Source organism: Bubalus kerabau, chromosome 22 (genome assembly GCF_029407905.1).
Source record: "Bubalus kerabau isolate K-KA32 ecotype Philippines breed swamp buffalo chromosome 22, PCC_UOA_SB_1v2, whole genome shotgun sequence".
NCBI classification, from domain to species: domain Eukaryota; kingdom Metazoa; phylum Chordata; class Mammalia; order Artiodactyla; family Bovidae; genus Bubalus; species Bubalus kerabau.
Window position 1 is genome coordinate 48,180,992 of NC_073645.1, and position 18,417 is coordinate 48,199,408.

The 18,417-nt window shown below is 47.8% G+C and overlaps 1 protein-coding gene across 3 annotated transcripts in view; it reads right to left on the reverse strand.

Moving 5' to 3' along the window:
• Positions 1-201: 201 nt before the first annotated feature.
• The window catches only part of C22H10orf90 (chromosome 22 C10orf90 homolog), a 78,217-nt gene continuing 60,001 nt past the window's right edge, over positions 202-18,417 (reverse strand). For all 3 annotated transcript variants that reach the window (XM_055560052.1, XM_055560051.1, XM_055560053.1), the window contains 3 exons: positions 5,418-5,481; positions 1,162-1,261; positions 202-1,073 (listed from right to left, as the gene is read on the reverse strand). In XM_055560052.1, the coding sequence (XP_055416027.1) occupies positions 1,035-1,073; positions 1,162-1,261; positions 5,418-5,481 (203 nt within the window). In that variant the 3' untranslated portion in view covers positions 202-1,034. The remainder of the gene's footprint in view (positions 1,074-1,161; positions 1,262-5,417; positions 5,482-18,417) is intronic.

Here is an 18,417-nt window from a genome sequence, read left to right on the forward strand (position 1 = left end):
GAGCAGGAGAGAGACTGCAGGAGGAGAAGGGACCCGGCCATCAGGAAGCTCAAGGGCCCATACCTGGTGGCTCAATGGTCAGGTGGTGGTGGACCAGGAGCAGGTCAGAGGTCCCCCCGGCACTTGGCAGCGTTTCTCTCTGAGCACCACCTGCACTAGCTGCTTGGTTCATAACACAGAACGTGGGACAGGGCAACGATGTTTGTAATAGTTGCATTTATTTCCATTTTTGGTAAAACTATTGTTCTTCATTCCCCAAACACATTTATAAATAAAGGACATTGTAAGGCTTGGAGAAACAAAATGGCAGAGTTGGAGCCATCGGGCCATTTTCAGCCATGCAGCTCTTTTGGTTGAGGGGTGGCTTGCCCAAAACACTGACGTGACCTACAACTCGTTTCCAGCCAATTCTGCCCTCATGGCTTCCGTGGATATAGACTCTTTTGCTGAATGAAGACAGGTGCTAGGAGTGGGGTAGGGGTGGTAGGGGCGGCTAAACAAGTCCGCAGTCTCTGACAGAGCAGCCGCCTAGCTCCAAAGTCACCTCCAGTATTAATGATACAGACATTTAGAGGGGTTTCAAACACACTGTGCGATGGTCCAAAATCTGGAGTTTGCAGAACTGGCAGAAGTTGGGAATGGTATTTTTAAAGTGATGTATTTAGGTCCTAGAAATTCAATGAAAAAGAAAAAAAAAAAGCCAGTCCCCAGGGATCTAAGCCCATGAGAGCATAGAAGGCCTTTGTGCCTGGGTGGAAATGGTAGGAGTAAACATCAGAAGAAAGGACTGTATCAAGTGGGTTCTGTTGGGTTGATTACCCCACTGCAGTCCGAAGATCCATTTTCTCAAGGGTTATCGTTTCTGCCTGGTTTAGTTCAGCAATTCAGGAAACTATGCTTTGCTTTATGGGAAAAAAAAAAATCAAAAGTAAAATAAGTGTTTCACGTCATGAAGATACGGTTAAGTTTAATGGTTTATCCAGCGTTTGAAGTCATCCCCGGTCCAGGTAGAGGGTCGGTGGGGCAGCCCGTGGTTACACCGCGTTCCTTTGAAGGAGCTGGTCCAGTAATTGCTGGGGAAGCAGAGACAGAGACATCAAGTTCAGACTCAGCATCTGGGCACCACACACACGTCACCCCTGCTGGCCGCCGGGCCGTTACCTTTTTGAAGACCTCGGCCCGGAGTCTGTTACTCTGTAAGATCACCCTTTTCTTTTGTTCCTCTTTTTTCTTCCTAACTTCCGGCAAGTTATTATAGATTCTGAAACAAATTGAGAAAACATTTTGAAATGGTAGCGAGACAGCGGGTGTCTGCCGTGGCTCTGCCTCCTGTCTTGTCAGCAGGCACTTACATTTCAAAGGGCAGATCAGCCGGCTCTGGACCACCCCGTGTCTCTAGGACCCCTAGACCTGGGGCTCCCCTGACTGTCTGCAGACAGGGCTGCCCAGGCGGGGGCCATGCAGTAGATGGGGCCCCACCCAGGGCAGAGCTGGAGGGGCCAGGGATTTCTTTAGAAGTCAGGTTTCTTTCTCTCCACCCCCTGTGATAATTGACCACTTGCTTGTAAAATGAGAGATGCCAGGCCTACTGCTTTGGCCACTCTGAGTGTACACATGTGTGTGTGTGTGCTTTGGCCACTCCTAGTGTACACGTGTGTGTGTGTGTGCATGCTCAGTCAGTCGTGTCCAACTCTTTGTGACCCCAGACTGTACCCCACCAGCCTCCTCTGTCCATGGGATTTCCCAGGCAAGCATACTGGAGTGGGTTGCCATTTCCTCTTCCAGGGGATCTTCCCAACCCAGGGATCAAACCTGTGTCTCCTGTATCTTCTGTACTGACAGGTGGCTTCTCTACCATCTGAGCTGCCTGGGAAGCCCCCTGAGTGTAAACCTACTTTTTACCAAATACATTTTTTGCCTCTCAGCTTTTGTCTTCCTATGACTTGGAAAAGGAGCAGTGAATCTATGAGCGTAGCTGGGGTCGTATTGGAGCAGCCCACAGATAACATGTGCGTGTCTGCCTCTTCACCTACTGCATTCCTAAGGAAGATGTTTCCAAACTCATCTTAGGCGTAAGTATCACACGTTTGTCCTGGTGCAAAATCAGGAGCTTCCAGGACACCAGCAGGGCCTCAGGAAGCCTCCTTCTGGGCCCTTCCTTCTTACTTCCCTACAGAGACTGCATATGTACAGACGTAAACAAGATTTTGGCTGGCATCCATGGACAGAGAGGGGACACTGCAGCCTGAGCTTTGAGGATGCTGTACCTGTGACATGTGGCTGAACATCTCTTTTATTTTCCCTCATGTTTGAAAGCCCAACAAAATTTAACATGTTCCCCAATTAAAATAATAATTACAAAGTATGGAAAGATTGATGATGGCAACATTAGCAAGATGTCGTCTTGGTTAATGGGTATTAGGCTAATCATCTTTTTATGAGTTTATCTTTTAAATGCTCTTTTTACTGGATATACAGCTGATTTACAGTATGGCTGTGGTCAGTATAGCTGACGTATGGTGCTGTGTTAGTTTCAGGCGTACAGCAGTGACTTAGCTTATACATGTATGCATATTCTTTTTCAGATAGGTTATTAAAAAGTACTGAGTCCACTTCCTGGTGCTGCACAGTAGGTCCTTGGTGATTATCTGTTTTACACACAGCAGTATGTGTGTGTTAGCCCCAAACTCCCAATTCATCCTTCCCCCACCCTTTCCCCCAGGTGAGCATATGTTTCTTTTCTAAGTCTGTGGGTCTATTTCTGTTTTGCAGGTAAGTTCATTTATATCATAATTTTTTTAGAATCCACGTATAAGCGGCATTTATCATATGACATTTGTCTGACCTACTTCACGTAGTATGATCATCTCTAGGTCCATCCATGTTGCTGCAAATGGCACTATTTCGTTCTTTTTTATGGCTGAGTAATATTCCATCGTATGTGTGTTTCGTATCTTGATCCATTCCTCTGTTGATGGACACTGAGGTGTCTTTCATGTCTTGGCTATGGTGACTAGTGCTGCTATGAACACTGGGGTGCGTGTGTCTCTTCAAATACAGTTTTCTCTGGGTATATGTCCAGGAATGGGCTTGCAGGATCATATGGTAGCTCTATTTTCCGTTTTTTAAGGATCCTCCTCTTTACTGTTCTCCATAGGAGCTATATCAATTTATATTCCCACCAACAAAGTATAGGAGGGTCCCTTACTAGTATAATCATCTGACACGAATTTTTCCAGGTAGCCCTCACACCAGGTGGAAGAGATGTACAGTGTCCTGTTATGGGAGTGAGGAACCCAGGCCCAGCGAGGTCAGGAGGCCAGTGACGTCCCTCAGCTGGTGAATGAGGAGCTGGGAGCCCAGCCTTGGTCTGCTTGACTTCTTGCCACACTGGCCCCCAGTCACATAGCACAAAGTAACTCAGGCACTGCCTACACGCATCAGAGTGCCTGGCACAGAGGGCGTCAGCGTGGTATGAATTAATGAGTGCACACACGACTGCCAAGCCCAGGAGCTGTTCGAGAAGCAAGCAGGAGAAGGCCGTCAGGATCAGTAGGAAAGATGACATGTCCCAAAGCTCCCCAGTGGAAATCCTCCTGCACCCATACAGACACATCATCCCCATCTTAACCATCTGACCATGTGGGGTGTTCAGGATAAAAATTCCTAGGCCTCAATCCTGGAGCTTCTGCTACAGTATTTTCTTAAAAGAACATCCTTAACAAATTATGGTTCATTTATGCAATGGACCACTCTGCATCAGTGAAGAAAATCATCCATATCTTCTGACATAGAAAGACCCCACAGACATAAAGTAAAAGAAGCAAGCTATAGAAAGATAATACATAGCATGATCCCATTTATGGTCATAAATTAGACAATTGTATATGTAACAAGTAAATGTCTGTTTTCAGGCAGAGAGAAAGGCCTGGAAGGGTATAAAGGATGCCAATACCTATGGTGTCTCTGGAGGCAGGACAAGGTTGGGGAAATGGGGTAGGAGAGGGGATAGCTGGTCATGAGCGACTTCAGTTCTCTCTCCTGTGCTTGAATTTTTAAAATGAAAGTGCAATTTAGTAACGTAATTAATAACAAAGAACACGAAAGAAAAGAAAGCTCCATTATGATTCTGCGGGGGAGTGAAGTCCGAGAGCCGGGGTCTGAGTCCACTTAGGGCAGACCACAGCCTAGATGCCTCACTGACTGTATCCAAGGAGACCCGGCTTCCAGCCAGGGAAGTCATGATGGGGGACACAGCACCACTGATCCTCTCAGAGGCTGTTCCGTCTTCAGTAAGATGACAGGACAATGCTCTGTCCACAGATGCTGCTTTGAGATCTAGCATTTTAATTTCAAGCCTCCACAATAGGGGCTTTGGGCTTAGGGACCAGGAGGGGACCATTTGGCTGAATTTTCCACAAAATTGAAAGAGGAATACTTTGGGCATGAGGTATACACGGCTTCATACTTCTGAAACAGCAGGTCTCGACCCCCAGTGGCCATTTCAAGCGCCCAGTTAGAACACTGTGAAGCCGGTGGTTAATGGAAGGGTTCCCCTCCTCCCCACTGACACTTTTTTTTTTTTAATTCACAGAGAGGTTCCCTACAGATAATCAAAGCTGGCTAATGATCATGGAAACAATATAATCATGGGAAAAGCAGAGATTTTGTGCCTGGAGTGGGGAGAAATGTACTCTTCCTATTTCAATGGTTTCTCTGAGTTGCCCTATCAGTTTGGTTTAATTATTATAATTCCCCCTAGTGCCAGATACTTTATTATAAACTAATGACATGTTACTTGCATGAACTTGGCGAACTCTGCTGGGTTATTACGTGTGGATTGGGAGGCCCGAGCTCGGGAAGAATGGCAGCCTTTGTGTACTGGTGAGAACGAGGGGGTGTCCAGAACTGCAACCAGCCAAGCAGGACATGGAGAGCTTGCAGCAGCCGGGCGCCAAGAAGGCCAGCTTGTGGCCCTCTGCGGCTCCGTGGCCCCCTCACACTGTCCACCTCCAGGCCTGGAAGCTTTCTTGCAGGCCCAGAGACCCAGCTCCTCCCCCTCTTATGAAATTACCTGTGAAGGTGCACAGTGACAAACGGCACCTGCCCAGAGCAATGGCAGGAACACGCAGAAGCATTTCTGGTGAGTCTGGGGATCTCCTAGAGACCAATTAGCGGACTGGTTCAGAACTCAAGACCTACCGCCTTCCTAAGGGTTTTCCAAGAACGACATCAACATTCAGAGGTGCAATTCAGCGACTGCGCTCCTTTGGGCCAGCTTTTCAAATTCACGGCCAAGAAGACCTCAGAGCTCAAACGTGGACCTAGAAGTAGTGGCCCCGCTGGGCAGAGCCTGCATCCAGCAAGCCACCCCTCCTTCCCCCACTTTTTCGACCTCACACAATAGAACCAAGTACCTTTTAGATCGCATGTGCATCTCCTTCTCTGAAATGTACCTTTCTTTGGGTTTGAACAAGTTATCTGAAAAAAAAAAAAAAAAAAAAGGAAAGATGATTAATTTCAGAAGGTACAGATATGCACTTATCTAGAAAAACATCATGGCAGGCTTGCTTGACTCTCTGTTATCCATCCTTAATCTAAGATCAGCCTGTTATAAACACAGCAGGACTCAGTAGACACATACCACAAATGATTGTGTTAAAATTGACAACCTACAGGTTGGCCTTGACAACAGTCAAATACAGCATGAAGTTCAAGGTCAGCTCTAACAGACTTCAGGGGCAGTGACTCCTTTGCAGGCTTCATTGAGCAATAAAGAGTCACAGTTTACTGGGGTTGTGCCAGGGTAGCACAAAAACGTGTTTCAGCGTCACCTGGGGTGTGGGGCCGGGGAGGTGGTCATCCCATCTACAAAACAATCCCACTAGGTCTCGGTGCCTCTGAGAACACTGAGAGCAGGAGCTTTCACTCACAACTGCTGTCTCCCTCTTGGATGGCCAGCCTCGACTCCCTTTCTAAGGGGGAAGAATTCGTCCTTTCCAAGGTCAGAAAACATAACAGAAAGCAACGTAACAGTAACATCTGTCTAGCGTCTTTTGAGAAAGTGCCCAGTGGCTACACATCACCGAGTCTGGAATGTCTTTTAATGAGAGTATACATTGCTAATTGCAAGGATGTTTACAGATGGCACTCATAAAAATGGTCTGCATTTTTTTTTTAGAAAGAAAAAAAAATAGTGAGTACCCTTTTGATACAACTCTGAGATTCCTGAGAGACTCCTGGCCCTATAGATTAGCCAAGAGTCTGGCACCCCAAAATGCTCCTGGGGTGCTTGCTGCATGGGGATGCATCTGAGTGGCTATCACACCAACTGCCTGGAACACCTGGATGGTAACCAGCACACCAGCCTTCACTCGGCAGAAGCAGGTGGTGACTCAGCATCCTTTAGTCACGAAACTAAGGCAGGCTCCTGGCGTCCCAAGCCAAGACCCCACCAGGCTTCAATCAGTCTCCCCACCTGGGCCTGTTCCCCGTCTTCAACACTCCAGCGGAGCCACTTCAGATACCCCAAGCTTGAGAATGTGCAGAATTTTTCAAGAATATACAAGAAGGCAGACCAGAGGCAAGGATATGAAGAAGTCTTTTCCTGTCTGGGGAACTACAACACAGCTGTGATTTACAATATGGAAACGGCACAGTGGCTGAGCTTGTCTTCTGTCTGGTTATAAACATAAAAGATGGTACCGTTACTCAACCTCAAAGACAAGATTCAAAGGAGAAACAAGAGAAAGGAGAAAGAAATCAGAAGAATGTTCACAGTGAGGGGAAACATCCCCAGTGTTTGGAAAGGCATTGGGCCACGCGAACCAGGAGAGTCAACCTCACCACGAGGACTCTGATCTGCCAAGACACCTCCAAGTGCCCACCCTCCCCTCTCTATCTAGACAGGGCCAGGCCAGAACCCAAGACCTCAGGAAGAGCCCAACAGCATTCCAAAGAAATGGGGGTGTTGCCAGGGCAGTCAGGGTCTCAAGCAAACAAACATGTGTCTGCCTACAGACTCCCACTCCAGGCAGAAGGAGCCGCCTGCAGACTTAGACTCCAGTCTGCACCAGCATTCCTCAGGAGCAACTCAGGATGAGGGAGAGGCTGGTGTGGACCGAGGCAGGGGCCCCAGGGGCATAGAAACACTACGAACGGCCTGTAAAACACTTAAAAATCTCAGCTTAATTGCATGTGGTCTCCCCGCAGATATTAGCTCTGTTTTTGTTTTGGTTCAGTTTGATTTATTTCTTTTGAGAGCCTGATACCACAGTGAAGCTTTGGTCTCATTTCCAAGAGGAAACACAAGTGAATGTGAGTCCTGGGCACCTCCTTGGTTTTCTTTTCTGAACTCTTCTCCGCCCGCTGTGCCTCAGCACAAGTTTAAATTCTGGGCCCAGCAGCTGACGTAGGCAAAACAAGCAGGTCTGTGTCCAGGAGTGCAGACCCCAGCCGGCAGGTTCCGGCCCACGCCTCACGCTGGTCGCTGTTGACTTTGAGTTTTCCTAACAGCACCAGGCTCATCAGATGAGCAATGGAGGCTTTCAGGATGCAAGGGAAGACAGGAAAAGAACAAAATTCTGCCTCCCTGGAGGAAGTGGTTTGAAATAAATCATCGTGTGTTGTAATGGCTCCCGACCTCACTAGAGCAAAAAAGAAAAAAGCACATGTGGGACTTTGAGAGGGAAGGTGGCTGGAAGAGGGAGGGGGCAGCGTGACAGCGGACGGTCAGCACTGCTGGTTATAATGAACTGCTAGAATTTACTGGGTCTCAATAGGTCTTCACACCAACCCTGTGACATGCTTGTAATTTTTGCATTTCAGGGACAGAAAATCAAAGTTCAAAGGGCCAAGGGTCCCTGCTCTGGGTCATTCAGTGAATGAATGAGTGACAGAGCTGGGTTTCAGTCCAAACCAGTCTGTCCAGCCCTGCCCACACACACCCTCAATCTCAGAACATGGTCACCAACCTATGGTTTCAGAATCCATCTTTTGGGAGCCCCGACACATGCTGGTCAATTTCCCAGGCATCATTCCAAAATTTCTTTCTCTTCCCCCTTCCTCCTACACTGAAGGAGCAAGGACTATGCCTCCAGGGGATGCTCAGAAGAAAAAAGCACTGATAAGATCTTGCCACCAGGAGACTTCATGATTGAGGGAGGAGCTGGATAAGGAACAGACCAGCTGCAAAGTATCAGGTGAGTGTTGTGATGAAAATGAATCGCTGGCCACTTGGTCAAGTGGGTCCTGGGGGTGGTTAGGAAGGCCCCTTGGGGAGGATATATGTTACTGTGACCCTAATGAGCTGGCTGCCCGAGCCAGTAGAGGGAAGAGTGAGGAAGGATCAGGGGCCATGGTGCCTCCAGTGCTAGGAAGGAGGGCGTGAGAAGGCAGGTGGGGAGCAGAGGTGAGAGCCAAGACCGCTGTGGTTCTCCACCCAGGCCACACCCCACCACTGCCGGCAGAGTCCGACCATGATTCCCACGCATGGGCACTGGGATCTACACGGGAATCTCCCATGGTTCTAGTGGGCACCATGTAATAGGGAAGAACACATATGACTCTGTATTAGGCCTGTTTCATCAGCCTTTGTATTCTACTGCTTTTGCTTTAAGAATGTTCCCCAAAGCCTGAAATATACAGGAGAGCCCTCTGTCAAGGTTCTGACCTTTAAGGGTGTAACACTCTTCCATTCATATAGAGATGAAAAGTTGCAAAGCAGAAAATAACATTTGTCCTGTTGGAGGTTTACAGGAACCTCATGACACCTGCGAGAACAAAGGATTCCCACACCAAGAAATTTGCCAAAGCCAACACGTCCCTCACTCACCATGCCTTTAGAAATGCTTTGCTGAAACCCTTAGGGGAGTTTGGACTTTTCAGGGGCATGAGCCACCCATTTTCCTTATATGGCCCTCCAGTAAACCTTTCTCTGCTCCAGACCCCTGTATTTTGGGTATTGTTGGGCCATACTATGTGTTGGGCACACACTGGCATTTGGTAACTGCTGGAGGTAGGAACCATCCTTGTTGGGTTTTGCAAGTCTATTAAGGAGAATTTCAAGTCTGTTAAGTGTTCCTTCAGAGTAAGAGACAGAGACCCACGTGAGGTTTTAAGTAGGGGCTCTGATTTGGATTCCCAAAGGATGGCTCCAGCAGCTGTTCAGAATACACACCAACTGGGTAGGAGTAAGGGCTTCCCTGGTGGCTCAGACGGTAAAGAATCTGCCTGCAATGCGGGAGACCTGGGTTCGATCCCTGGGTTGGGAAAATCCCCTGGAGGAGGAAATGGCAACCCACTCCAGTGTTCTTGCCTGGAGAATCCCCATGGGCAGAGGAGCCTGGTGGGCTACAGTCCATGGGGTCACACAGAGTCAGACACGACTGAGCGACTAGGCACACAGGGTAGAGTACATTCAAACACGGCTGCAGGGAGACAGGTCAGACCATTGCGGTTGGGCAAGCAGTGCTCAGCACAACTGGGAAATAGGAGGACTTGGGACTCAGCTACACCCACGGAACATGAGCAAAGAGGGCTGTGAAGGTGGTACAGAAAACCAGATTTTATGGGGGAGGGAGGGAGGGGTAAATTATTATATACAGAATGCATAAGCACTAAGGCCCTACTGTATAGCACAGGGAACTGTATTCAGCACCTTATGATAAACTATAATGGAAAAGAATATGAAAAAGAATGTGTGTATATATATGTATAACTGAATCACTTTGCTGTACAGCAGAAATTAACATAATGTTGTGAATTAACTATAGTTGAATAAAATAGAAAGAAAAAGGAAAGAAAAACAGGCTTTGGGTTGGAGCCGCCCTTCATTCGACTGTTTAACTTTCACCTGTTTGGTGCTCAGTAGCCTCAAGGATCAGTAAGACAAAGGACTCACAGCCCAGGGTGAGAGCCTGATCCACGGGCCTTCGGGTGTCGCTACTGACATGTGCACAGGGAGAGGGCTCATGGGGGGTGCGGTCCATCAGGGAAGGGATGCGACTGGGGAGACCTCACAGAAGGACACGGCTGAACTGAATCTTGAAAAATAAAGTGGTGTCCCGATAGTGAGAGGGAGCCCAGGAGTAAGGTGGCCCGGGTAGAAACACAGCGAGACCGCAAGGCCCAGCCTACAGCAAGAGACGGCTCTTCAAGGAAATATGCAGCGGGCTCCACTGGGGACCTCATTTTACAGGATGGAAAGCATCCTGCACGCACTGTGCTCAAAGATACAGCGAAAGCCCATCTATCCAGACCCTTTTACTGGAAATTCTGCCTTTATAAAATCAAAGTGACTGGTGAGAACAATTTTCAGCCAGCTTATGGATCTTTTATGGATTTTCCTTGAAGCTTCCTGTATTCTAATTCACTAATATGGAGGAAAGAATTGAAGCTGTATTTATGTCCAATTATCATTCAAATAGAGCAGGCTTTTTTCCCCCTTCATACAATTACTAAGGTAGTTAATTGCCCATTTTTGTCTTTCTGGAAAATTCTTTTTCTTTTTAAACCTGAGTGTCTGTTGTCTGGCTCATTATTGTATCCAACCTACTAGCCTATTGCTAAGTTCATGAGTTAAGGCCAGACACATAGTGTAAGCAAACAACCAGCTACCAAGATTTTGGTGCTTCTGAGGCTGTTCTTGGGGAACAGCTGAGTACAAGCCTGACGTCGCATTAATCTGTATAAAGCGGGTGTTTATCACAACCCTCACCTCATGTGTGCAAACACGTGTGCACACACAGGACAGATGGCCTGAACACTCAGCCAGCCAGTGGTGTTACCAGAGGCAGCAAGGGTCACACCAGCGTGATGCACTGTTTATGAGGCCAGAGCTCATTTTCCTCTGCACAGAGTCCCTATCTACAGCTCTGATTGCAAAGCTTCATTTTTCCTATTGAACAAGTAATCTAAATGATAATCAAGTTCACACTGGATTTATTAGTGCAGTGCCCTCGAAGAAACGGATTTTCAGCAGTCACCCTGAGCACTTTGAAGAATCTTTTAGAATGAGCTTCCTCCAGCTTACAAACACCAAAGCTAAGGGATGCCTGCTGGGGAGAATCCAGCCAGGAGCCAACAAGCCAGTTTGGAGTACAGATGCCAAGTCTACACTGCCCAGTATCTTCTAAGAAAGACAAGGCCTACCCAAAGGAATGGAAATGGGGTATGTCTTAGGGAAGAAAATCTCTAGAGGATTTTTCCTCTAAAAAAGAGGCCCTTAGAATACACCAGTAGGTGTATATTCTAAGCTCACAAGGGAAGCTGTTCATTATGTCAGTTTCAAAGCCAGTGAGCAGCTGGCCTTCCTGCGGCTGGAATAATTGCATCATGGTCTTCGGGAGTTGAATCCAGCTACTTGCACATCATTTCCATTCAACTCGTCTCGCTGGGATCTCTAATTTGCTGACATAGGCAACAGCCGAGGGTCTACCTTGGACTAATTAGCCCTCCAGAAACTAAACAGTGTGCATTGCACCGTAGAAAAGCTAGTTAAAGACTCATAGGTTGTTCACCTCCAAAGTGCTCTTGTGATGATAAAATCCTGTGCTGGATAAACATCGTCATTTTTCTGAAATCCTTCTATGCTTCTGTGGGACCCTGAAGGACAGTTTCACATGATGAGCCGCCCATTCCAGGCGCCTGGGTAGTGGGTGGAGGTTGTGTGTTTCATTTACATAAAAGTAATACTCTACAACAATGAGACAAATAACCATTCAGACCCAAAAGAGAGATACTAATGTCACAGTTTAGAGATGCAAGGAGGCTCTCAGATCCTTCGGGTAAAGGCATCCAAAATTAAGAAATGATAAAGAAACCAGAGGTCTGCAGAGAAATCTATTTCTCTTTCTACGCTAAGGTCAAGAAATGAGGCATCACGGGCTTCTGGTTAATGCAAGTGAATTGTTTTCTCTGCAGAGAGCTTGGTTCCTGCACATGCAGACTGACCCTCGAGTTTCCAGCAGAATCACTATCCTGGGGACTCTGTGAACACACAGGGTGCTGGGCGCTAAAGGATGGATTTGAGAAAGGGTCTGCCCCTGGGCATGGGCTTCCCAGGTGGCTCAGCTGATAAAGAATCTTCCTGCAATGCAGGAGACACAGATTTGATCCCTGGGTTGGGAAGATCCCCTGGAGAAGGACATGGCAACCCACTCCAGTAGTCTTGCCTGGAGAATTCCATGGACAGAGGAGCCTGGTAGGCTACAGTCCATGGGGTTGCAAAGAGTCAGACACGACTGAGCATGCACACACGCTGACACTGACCTGCCCCAGGCATGGGGCGGGGAAGGGGCATGAGAAGGGCCCACCAGGCGCTCCGGAACCCCACGAACCTCCCCACACATCCTCATAAGGTAGAATCCTTGATGCAATATGGGCAGACCAGGGGCCACGGCTTCAGTTCCCCCAGCTAGAAAAACCAGATCCCCAAGTCAAACTGTTTAAAAGGAGTCTTACCACAACTCCGTTGCTTTCTCTCTCAGACCCAAGAGCTCCACCATAAGCTGCTTCCCCATTGGTCCCCCAGGGTCCTGTCCTTTATGGTTCTAGATTCAGCTGACTTGGCTGTCTGCCGTAAGAAGCCCTGAACAGGCTGAAATCGTGCGAATTCAGCTCCCCTGGCTGTCTGTGGTAGCAGCGACTCGAAGACCAGCTCAGATCCCCACACAAGACCAGACACTCACACACTGAACCCTCAGCAAGGGCTCCCATCAATTGCCTAAAATGTGCATTTTTCCCCCCTGGGTTCAGCAAAACAAGGTACAGCATTACTCACAATGAGCATATTGGTGAATTTAAAGGTGATCCAAAGGAGCTAGGGAGCTTTACCAGCCTCTAAGGTTTAGTGACCCCAGTTCTCAGTGACCTCACTACACATGGCAGGAAATCATCATTGGTTTCTGCTGCATGAAAATCATACAAGTGTTAGTACATTAAACATCATGTTTTTATGATGTACCTTTGATGCTTCCTTTGGCCTGCCTGACCCTCCACACCATGAAAGAGGTTAGGGGATCCAAGTCTGCAGACCTGAATCGGGTTAGGCCTCAGCTTGGTGCTCTGTGCCCTGGAACTGGCCCCTCAAGCTTGCTGGCCTCCTGTTCCTCCTCTGCTCCGTGCGGGGACAGCATCTGCCTTAAAGGTCCTAGGAAGGTCTCGCAGGAATGGTCCATGTGAACATGGACTATAACCTTAGAGACGCCAGTGGCAGCCACGATGCTAACAGCCACCAGTCTCCAAGCATCCCCTGCCCTGGCCCCCATTTGCGACTCAGTTCATCCCGTGACTCAGGAAAGCAGGTGTTTTCCTCTTTACAGATGAGCAGAGGCCTCGAAGGTCAGTAACTTAACCTCAGGTCTCAAAGCAAGCAGCAAAGAGGCCTGAGAATCCAGTCATTGATGGAATCAATGGGCTGTTTATTCTCTGCAGAAAATAGATGGCCATGGTTCTCAAAGTAGGGCTGACACTTTCACAGAAAGGCCGACATCTGGGCAGTGTCTGCTTCCCCTTCATTCCCCGAACCAGCAGCACCAGCATCACTGGGGAACTTGTGACAAATGAAAGTTCTTACTCCTGCCCCAAGTCAGCTGGGTCAGAAGTTCTGGGGCTGGACCAGTGTCCTGTGAGCTCTCAAGTCCTGCAGGGGATTCTGACTTACTCGTGTTTGAGGACCACTGAGAGACAATAACAAGAAAGATAAGGAAAACAGCCAAGTCCCTCCAGGGGCTTCCAGGCTTTGAGGAAGTATTGCCCAATATTATACAGGAAGCCCAGGAAAATCTGCATTTCAGATCAACAGTGAAACAGTTTTAGCGTAAGTATACCCTATACTCTTAGTCAAGCCTCTTGATGAAGGTGAAAAAGGAGAGTGAAAAAGTTGGCTTAAAACTCAACATTCAAAAAAAATAAAGATTGTGGCATCTAGTCCCTTCAGTTCATGGCAAATAGATGGAGAAAAAAGGAAACATTGATAGACAAAATCACTGAGGACAGTGATTGCAGCCACAGAATCAAAAGACACTTGCTCCTTGGAAGAAAAGCTATGACAAACCCAGAGAGTATATTAAAAAGCAGAGACATCACTTTGTTGACCAAGGTCCATAGAGTCAGAGCTATGGTTTTTTCAGTCGTCATGTATGGATGTGAGAGTTGAACCATAAAGAAAGCTGAGCACCGAACTGATGCTTTCAAACTGTGGTGCTGGAGCAGACTCTTGAGAGTCCCTTGAACAGCAAGGAGATCAAGCCAGTCCATCGTAAAGGAAATCAACCCTGAATATTCATTGGAAGGACTAATGCTGAAGCTGAAACTCCAATACTTTGGCCACCTGATGCAAGGAGCTGACTCATTAGAAAAGACCCTGATGCTGGGAAAGATTGAAGGTGGGAGGAGAAGAGGGTGAAGGAGGATGAGATGGTTGGATGGCACCACTGACTCAATGGACATGAGTTTGAGCAACTCTGGGAGATGGTGAAGGACAGGGAAGCCTGGCATGCTGCAGTCCACGATGTAGCAGAATCGGACACGACTTAGCAACTGAACAATAATATTCCATGTAATATTTGGGGCCTACTTATGCTAAAAGAGGTTTTGATGCCCTGAAATACAAATTTAACTGGGCATCCTATATTTTCACTTAGGGAATCTGGCATCCCTATTTTGAGTGTGTGAATAAACTCTTCCTGCCATGGCAATAATCAGGTCACCGGCTCCAGAGCCCCCACGGGCATCGTCTGATGCAGCTCCCTGCATCACGGGGAAGGCAAGCCTCCGCCCCAATTCCACAGTTACTTCTCTGGTAGCTTATTGCTTGTCTGCCATTTTTCAGCCCTTGGTGTGGGGAACACAACCCTCCCTGGTTATTTCACGTTGTGACATTGGTGAAGTGCTTTCTGAAGGGGTTTTGACTGGCTCCTCTTTCTCCGCTGGACTCCATTGGGTGACAGTGTGATGGCCTTGCTACAGATTCCAGGGGCACCCACATGGAGAGAGGTCCAGCACCTGTCAGTGGACAAGCTTCCAGGGAGGCAAGCTGGCCACAGCCTGTGAAACTGGCACCACCCCCTGCTGCCCAGAGAACCCCAGGCTCCTCAATCATTGCTTTCTGTCTCTGCCAGACCAAAGGGATTCAGATAAGGAGAATAAGACCTTCTTCCTGCAGTCTCAGATTTTTGTGGGAAATGGCAGATCGAAATTCCAATTGGGGCTTCTTTAGCAAAGCATAGTATTGGGTTGGCCAAAAAGTTTGTTAGGGTTTTCCCTTCACATCTTTTAGAACAAAACCTGAATGAACCTTTTGGCCAAGCCAATAGACAGTCTTAAAAGCAAAGATTCCTAGAGCTATGTTTCCAAAATGGATGCTCGAGAATTAGATAAAAGCATTCCACAGTCAAAGAAGTTTAGCGAAAACAAGCTTAAACAAATTTAAGCAGGCTTCATTGTTGCAGGACTTATCAGTGCCTTTGACATACTTGGGCATTGTAAACCTCCCAGAGAATACAGCTTACAAAATAATCCAAAGGACTTGGTCTCCCTCTTGAATGTGTTTCTGATTGTCTAGGCCTAAGGATGCTGGGGGGAACACGACAATTGCAGAACGTTAGCAAGTTATAATTAGGTTTCAGTTTTCATAGTTATTATTTGTGGCTATAAAACAGGATTTTAAATATATAAAATGTGCTATACTGACTTCACATTTTCTTAAGAATATGTGTGTGTGTATGTGTGTGTGTGCACGAGCACATGCGTGTGTGGGCTGAATGGCAAGTTTAAATTAGTCATGTAAAGAAACTAGGCAATGGCTCAAGTCATACTTCACCATAAAACAGCAACAACTAGAACACGTCTGAATGGCTAGCTGTTGATCTGGGAGTCACTGCTTGCTCAGTTCCAGGGTTTCCCAGCATTATTTAGAGAACCACAAAATATGGTGATTTATAGATGATGAATAAACTTTCATTCTGGTTGCCAAGTAGATTTATATCCTTAGTGTCACTGAAAGGTTTATTACTGAACTGCACTGGGGGATAAAAGGGAAATCATTTGGAAAATAAAATCCAGGCAATTGGGCGAGTTCCCATAAAGACTTTTTTTCCTTACCACTCTGAAATTCTGTGCTTTTACCTTGCATTATTTTAATTGGAAATAACACTGTCCTACAGATCTACTTCTAATCAATAGACATAAATTGATCTTTTCTTCCTGTGTTTTTTAGGGGAAAAAAAAAAACAATAACACACAACACCTTTATCTTTGGTCTGCAAAGGATACCAATAACAGCAACATGCAAATATCTCTGAATCAGGGAAACAGTCTTTTAGTTAAATCATGCTTCTTGTTTTCTTTGCGGACTGATGAAGTAACAACTGACTTTTGTCCGATAAGCACATTTTAAAATCCCTTTGTGAGCAATGGGAGAACTAGCCCCAAATATTTTTTCGGATGATTGATGGAAAAATATCCAGGAGATCAGATTGGAGATTGTAGGGATGGTGTGGCCAGCATTAGCTGCATGATGAACAGCACGCTTTCATTACTGCGATGACTTCTCCAGCCATCTCATATCTGCTGGGTCACTTTTCTAGCTTGACGCTCAGGGAATGCAAATTAATTTTAATACTTGTTCTAGCCAAAAATCATCAGTGAAAGCAGATCGGCTGGAGAAGGAATTGTACAGTGCCTTCCGGAGAATTCCGCTCCTCTACTGGCCCATGATCTGAATGGCTGCGCTTGGAAAGTGTGGATAATGCAGTTCAGATTAAGTTGCTTGGCTTTGCTACATGCAGCAGAGCTTGTCAGGGTGACTTGGTGTAGTGTGCCCCCACGGGCACTTAGAGTCCAGGAAGATTTTGCTGGCATACTCACAGGACTATAATCCAAAGCGGAAAGGTAAGGAGGTAGGGCATCTAAGAGAGATACAAGAGATGGGAGTGTTCCAGTAGCAGAGGTGGGGAGGTGGAGACTGGATGGATAGTCAGGGAGGGCTTCCTGGAAGAAAGGCCTTCCTGAAACCATCTTCCTGATGGATTTCCTACACATTCACGGGTTAGGAGACCATCAGAAAGAGCCACGAGGACCACTCCAACTGTCAGGGGAAAGAAACTGAGATGGAGGCAGGCCGACCTGGGCTGTTTCGGCATGCCTGGCTTTCTGGCCGTCTGTGGCATGAGTACAGGGGATGACAGTGATTCGTGTGAGTGAAGGGCTCGACTTCGCAGCCAAAGTCGCCACATGGTGGCAGGAATCAGCGGTGAGAGCCTTGGAGGTGAGAGATTGAGACTGAGGCTGGGCGTAAGCTGGGCTAGGGAGGATGGGCAGGCCACTGCAGGGCAGAGAAGAGGGACAGACAAAATCCTATCAGACAGTTTGGGGGTACCGATCGCACATGCTCCCAGGGGTAAGGAAGGACAGCCCGTCAGACCAACTGGGAAAAGGAGGTGGGGGTGCCAGTCAGGCTGGGAGGGGTCTGGGATGCAGGGTCGGGGTAGGATCCAGGGAGGCTTGAAAGCTGAAGATGGGGAGGGCTAGGCTGGGGGAGCCAAGCTAGGGCTGGACAAAGCCACATACTAGTCCCCAGGAGACAAAGACCAAGCCCCTCTACCTGTGGGTGATGCTGTGGTTGTTGTTCAGTCACTCAGTCGTGTCCAACTCTGCAACCTCATGGCCTGAAGGACATCAGGCTCCTCTGTCCTTCACTATCTCCCAGAGTTGGCTCAAATTCATGCTCATTGAGTTGGTGATGCCATCCAACCATCTCATCCTCTGCCGCCCTCTTCTCCCTTTGCCTTCAGTCCTGCTCAGCATCAGGGTCTTTTCTAGCGAGTCGGCCCTTTGCATCCGGTCAACGCATCGGAGCTGTACCACCTACTAAGCGCAGGTGCTAAACCGCCCGCCACCTGTGGGTTCTGTGCTGGTGCTTCCACGTGCTTTCAGCCCGTCCCGCCCCCGATGCGTCCTGCAGGGCAGAGCAAGGACTGGCTCTGAAACACTGATCACTGGATTACAGCCGGCCCTCGAACAGGACCAGCCTGTACCCCTGGGACCCAGGTAGCTGAGCAGAGACAAAGGGGAAACCCCGCCTACAGCCCCAGGTCACTCTAGGGACAGCGGGCAGGCAAAGCTCTGACTGGGGAAGGAGACAGAGACCCACTGGTTAAAGGGTTGGCATCTCAGGGGTTGAGAGCTAGGCCGGCCTCCCAGCCTCCTCCCCAACTTCCTCAAGGCTCATCTCCTCTCAGTGAGTTGGCAGTCACCATGTTCCACTAATTCCATCACCCAAGAACCTCTGCATCTGTCACCCTTCTGTGTTCACTGCCCTGCACTAGCCTATCTTCATCATGTCCTGCCTGGAGCTATGTAGCCTCAGCTTTGATCACAAAATGAGGAGAACACTGGAAGCAGCATATACCATGC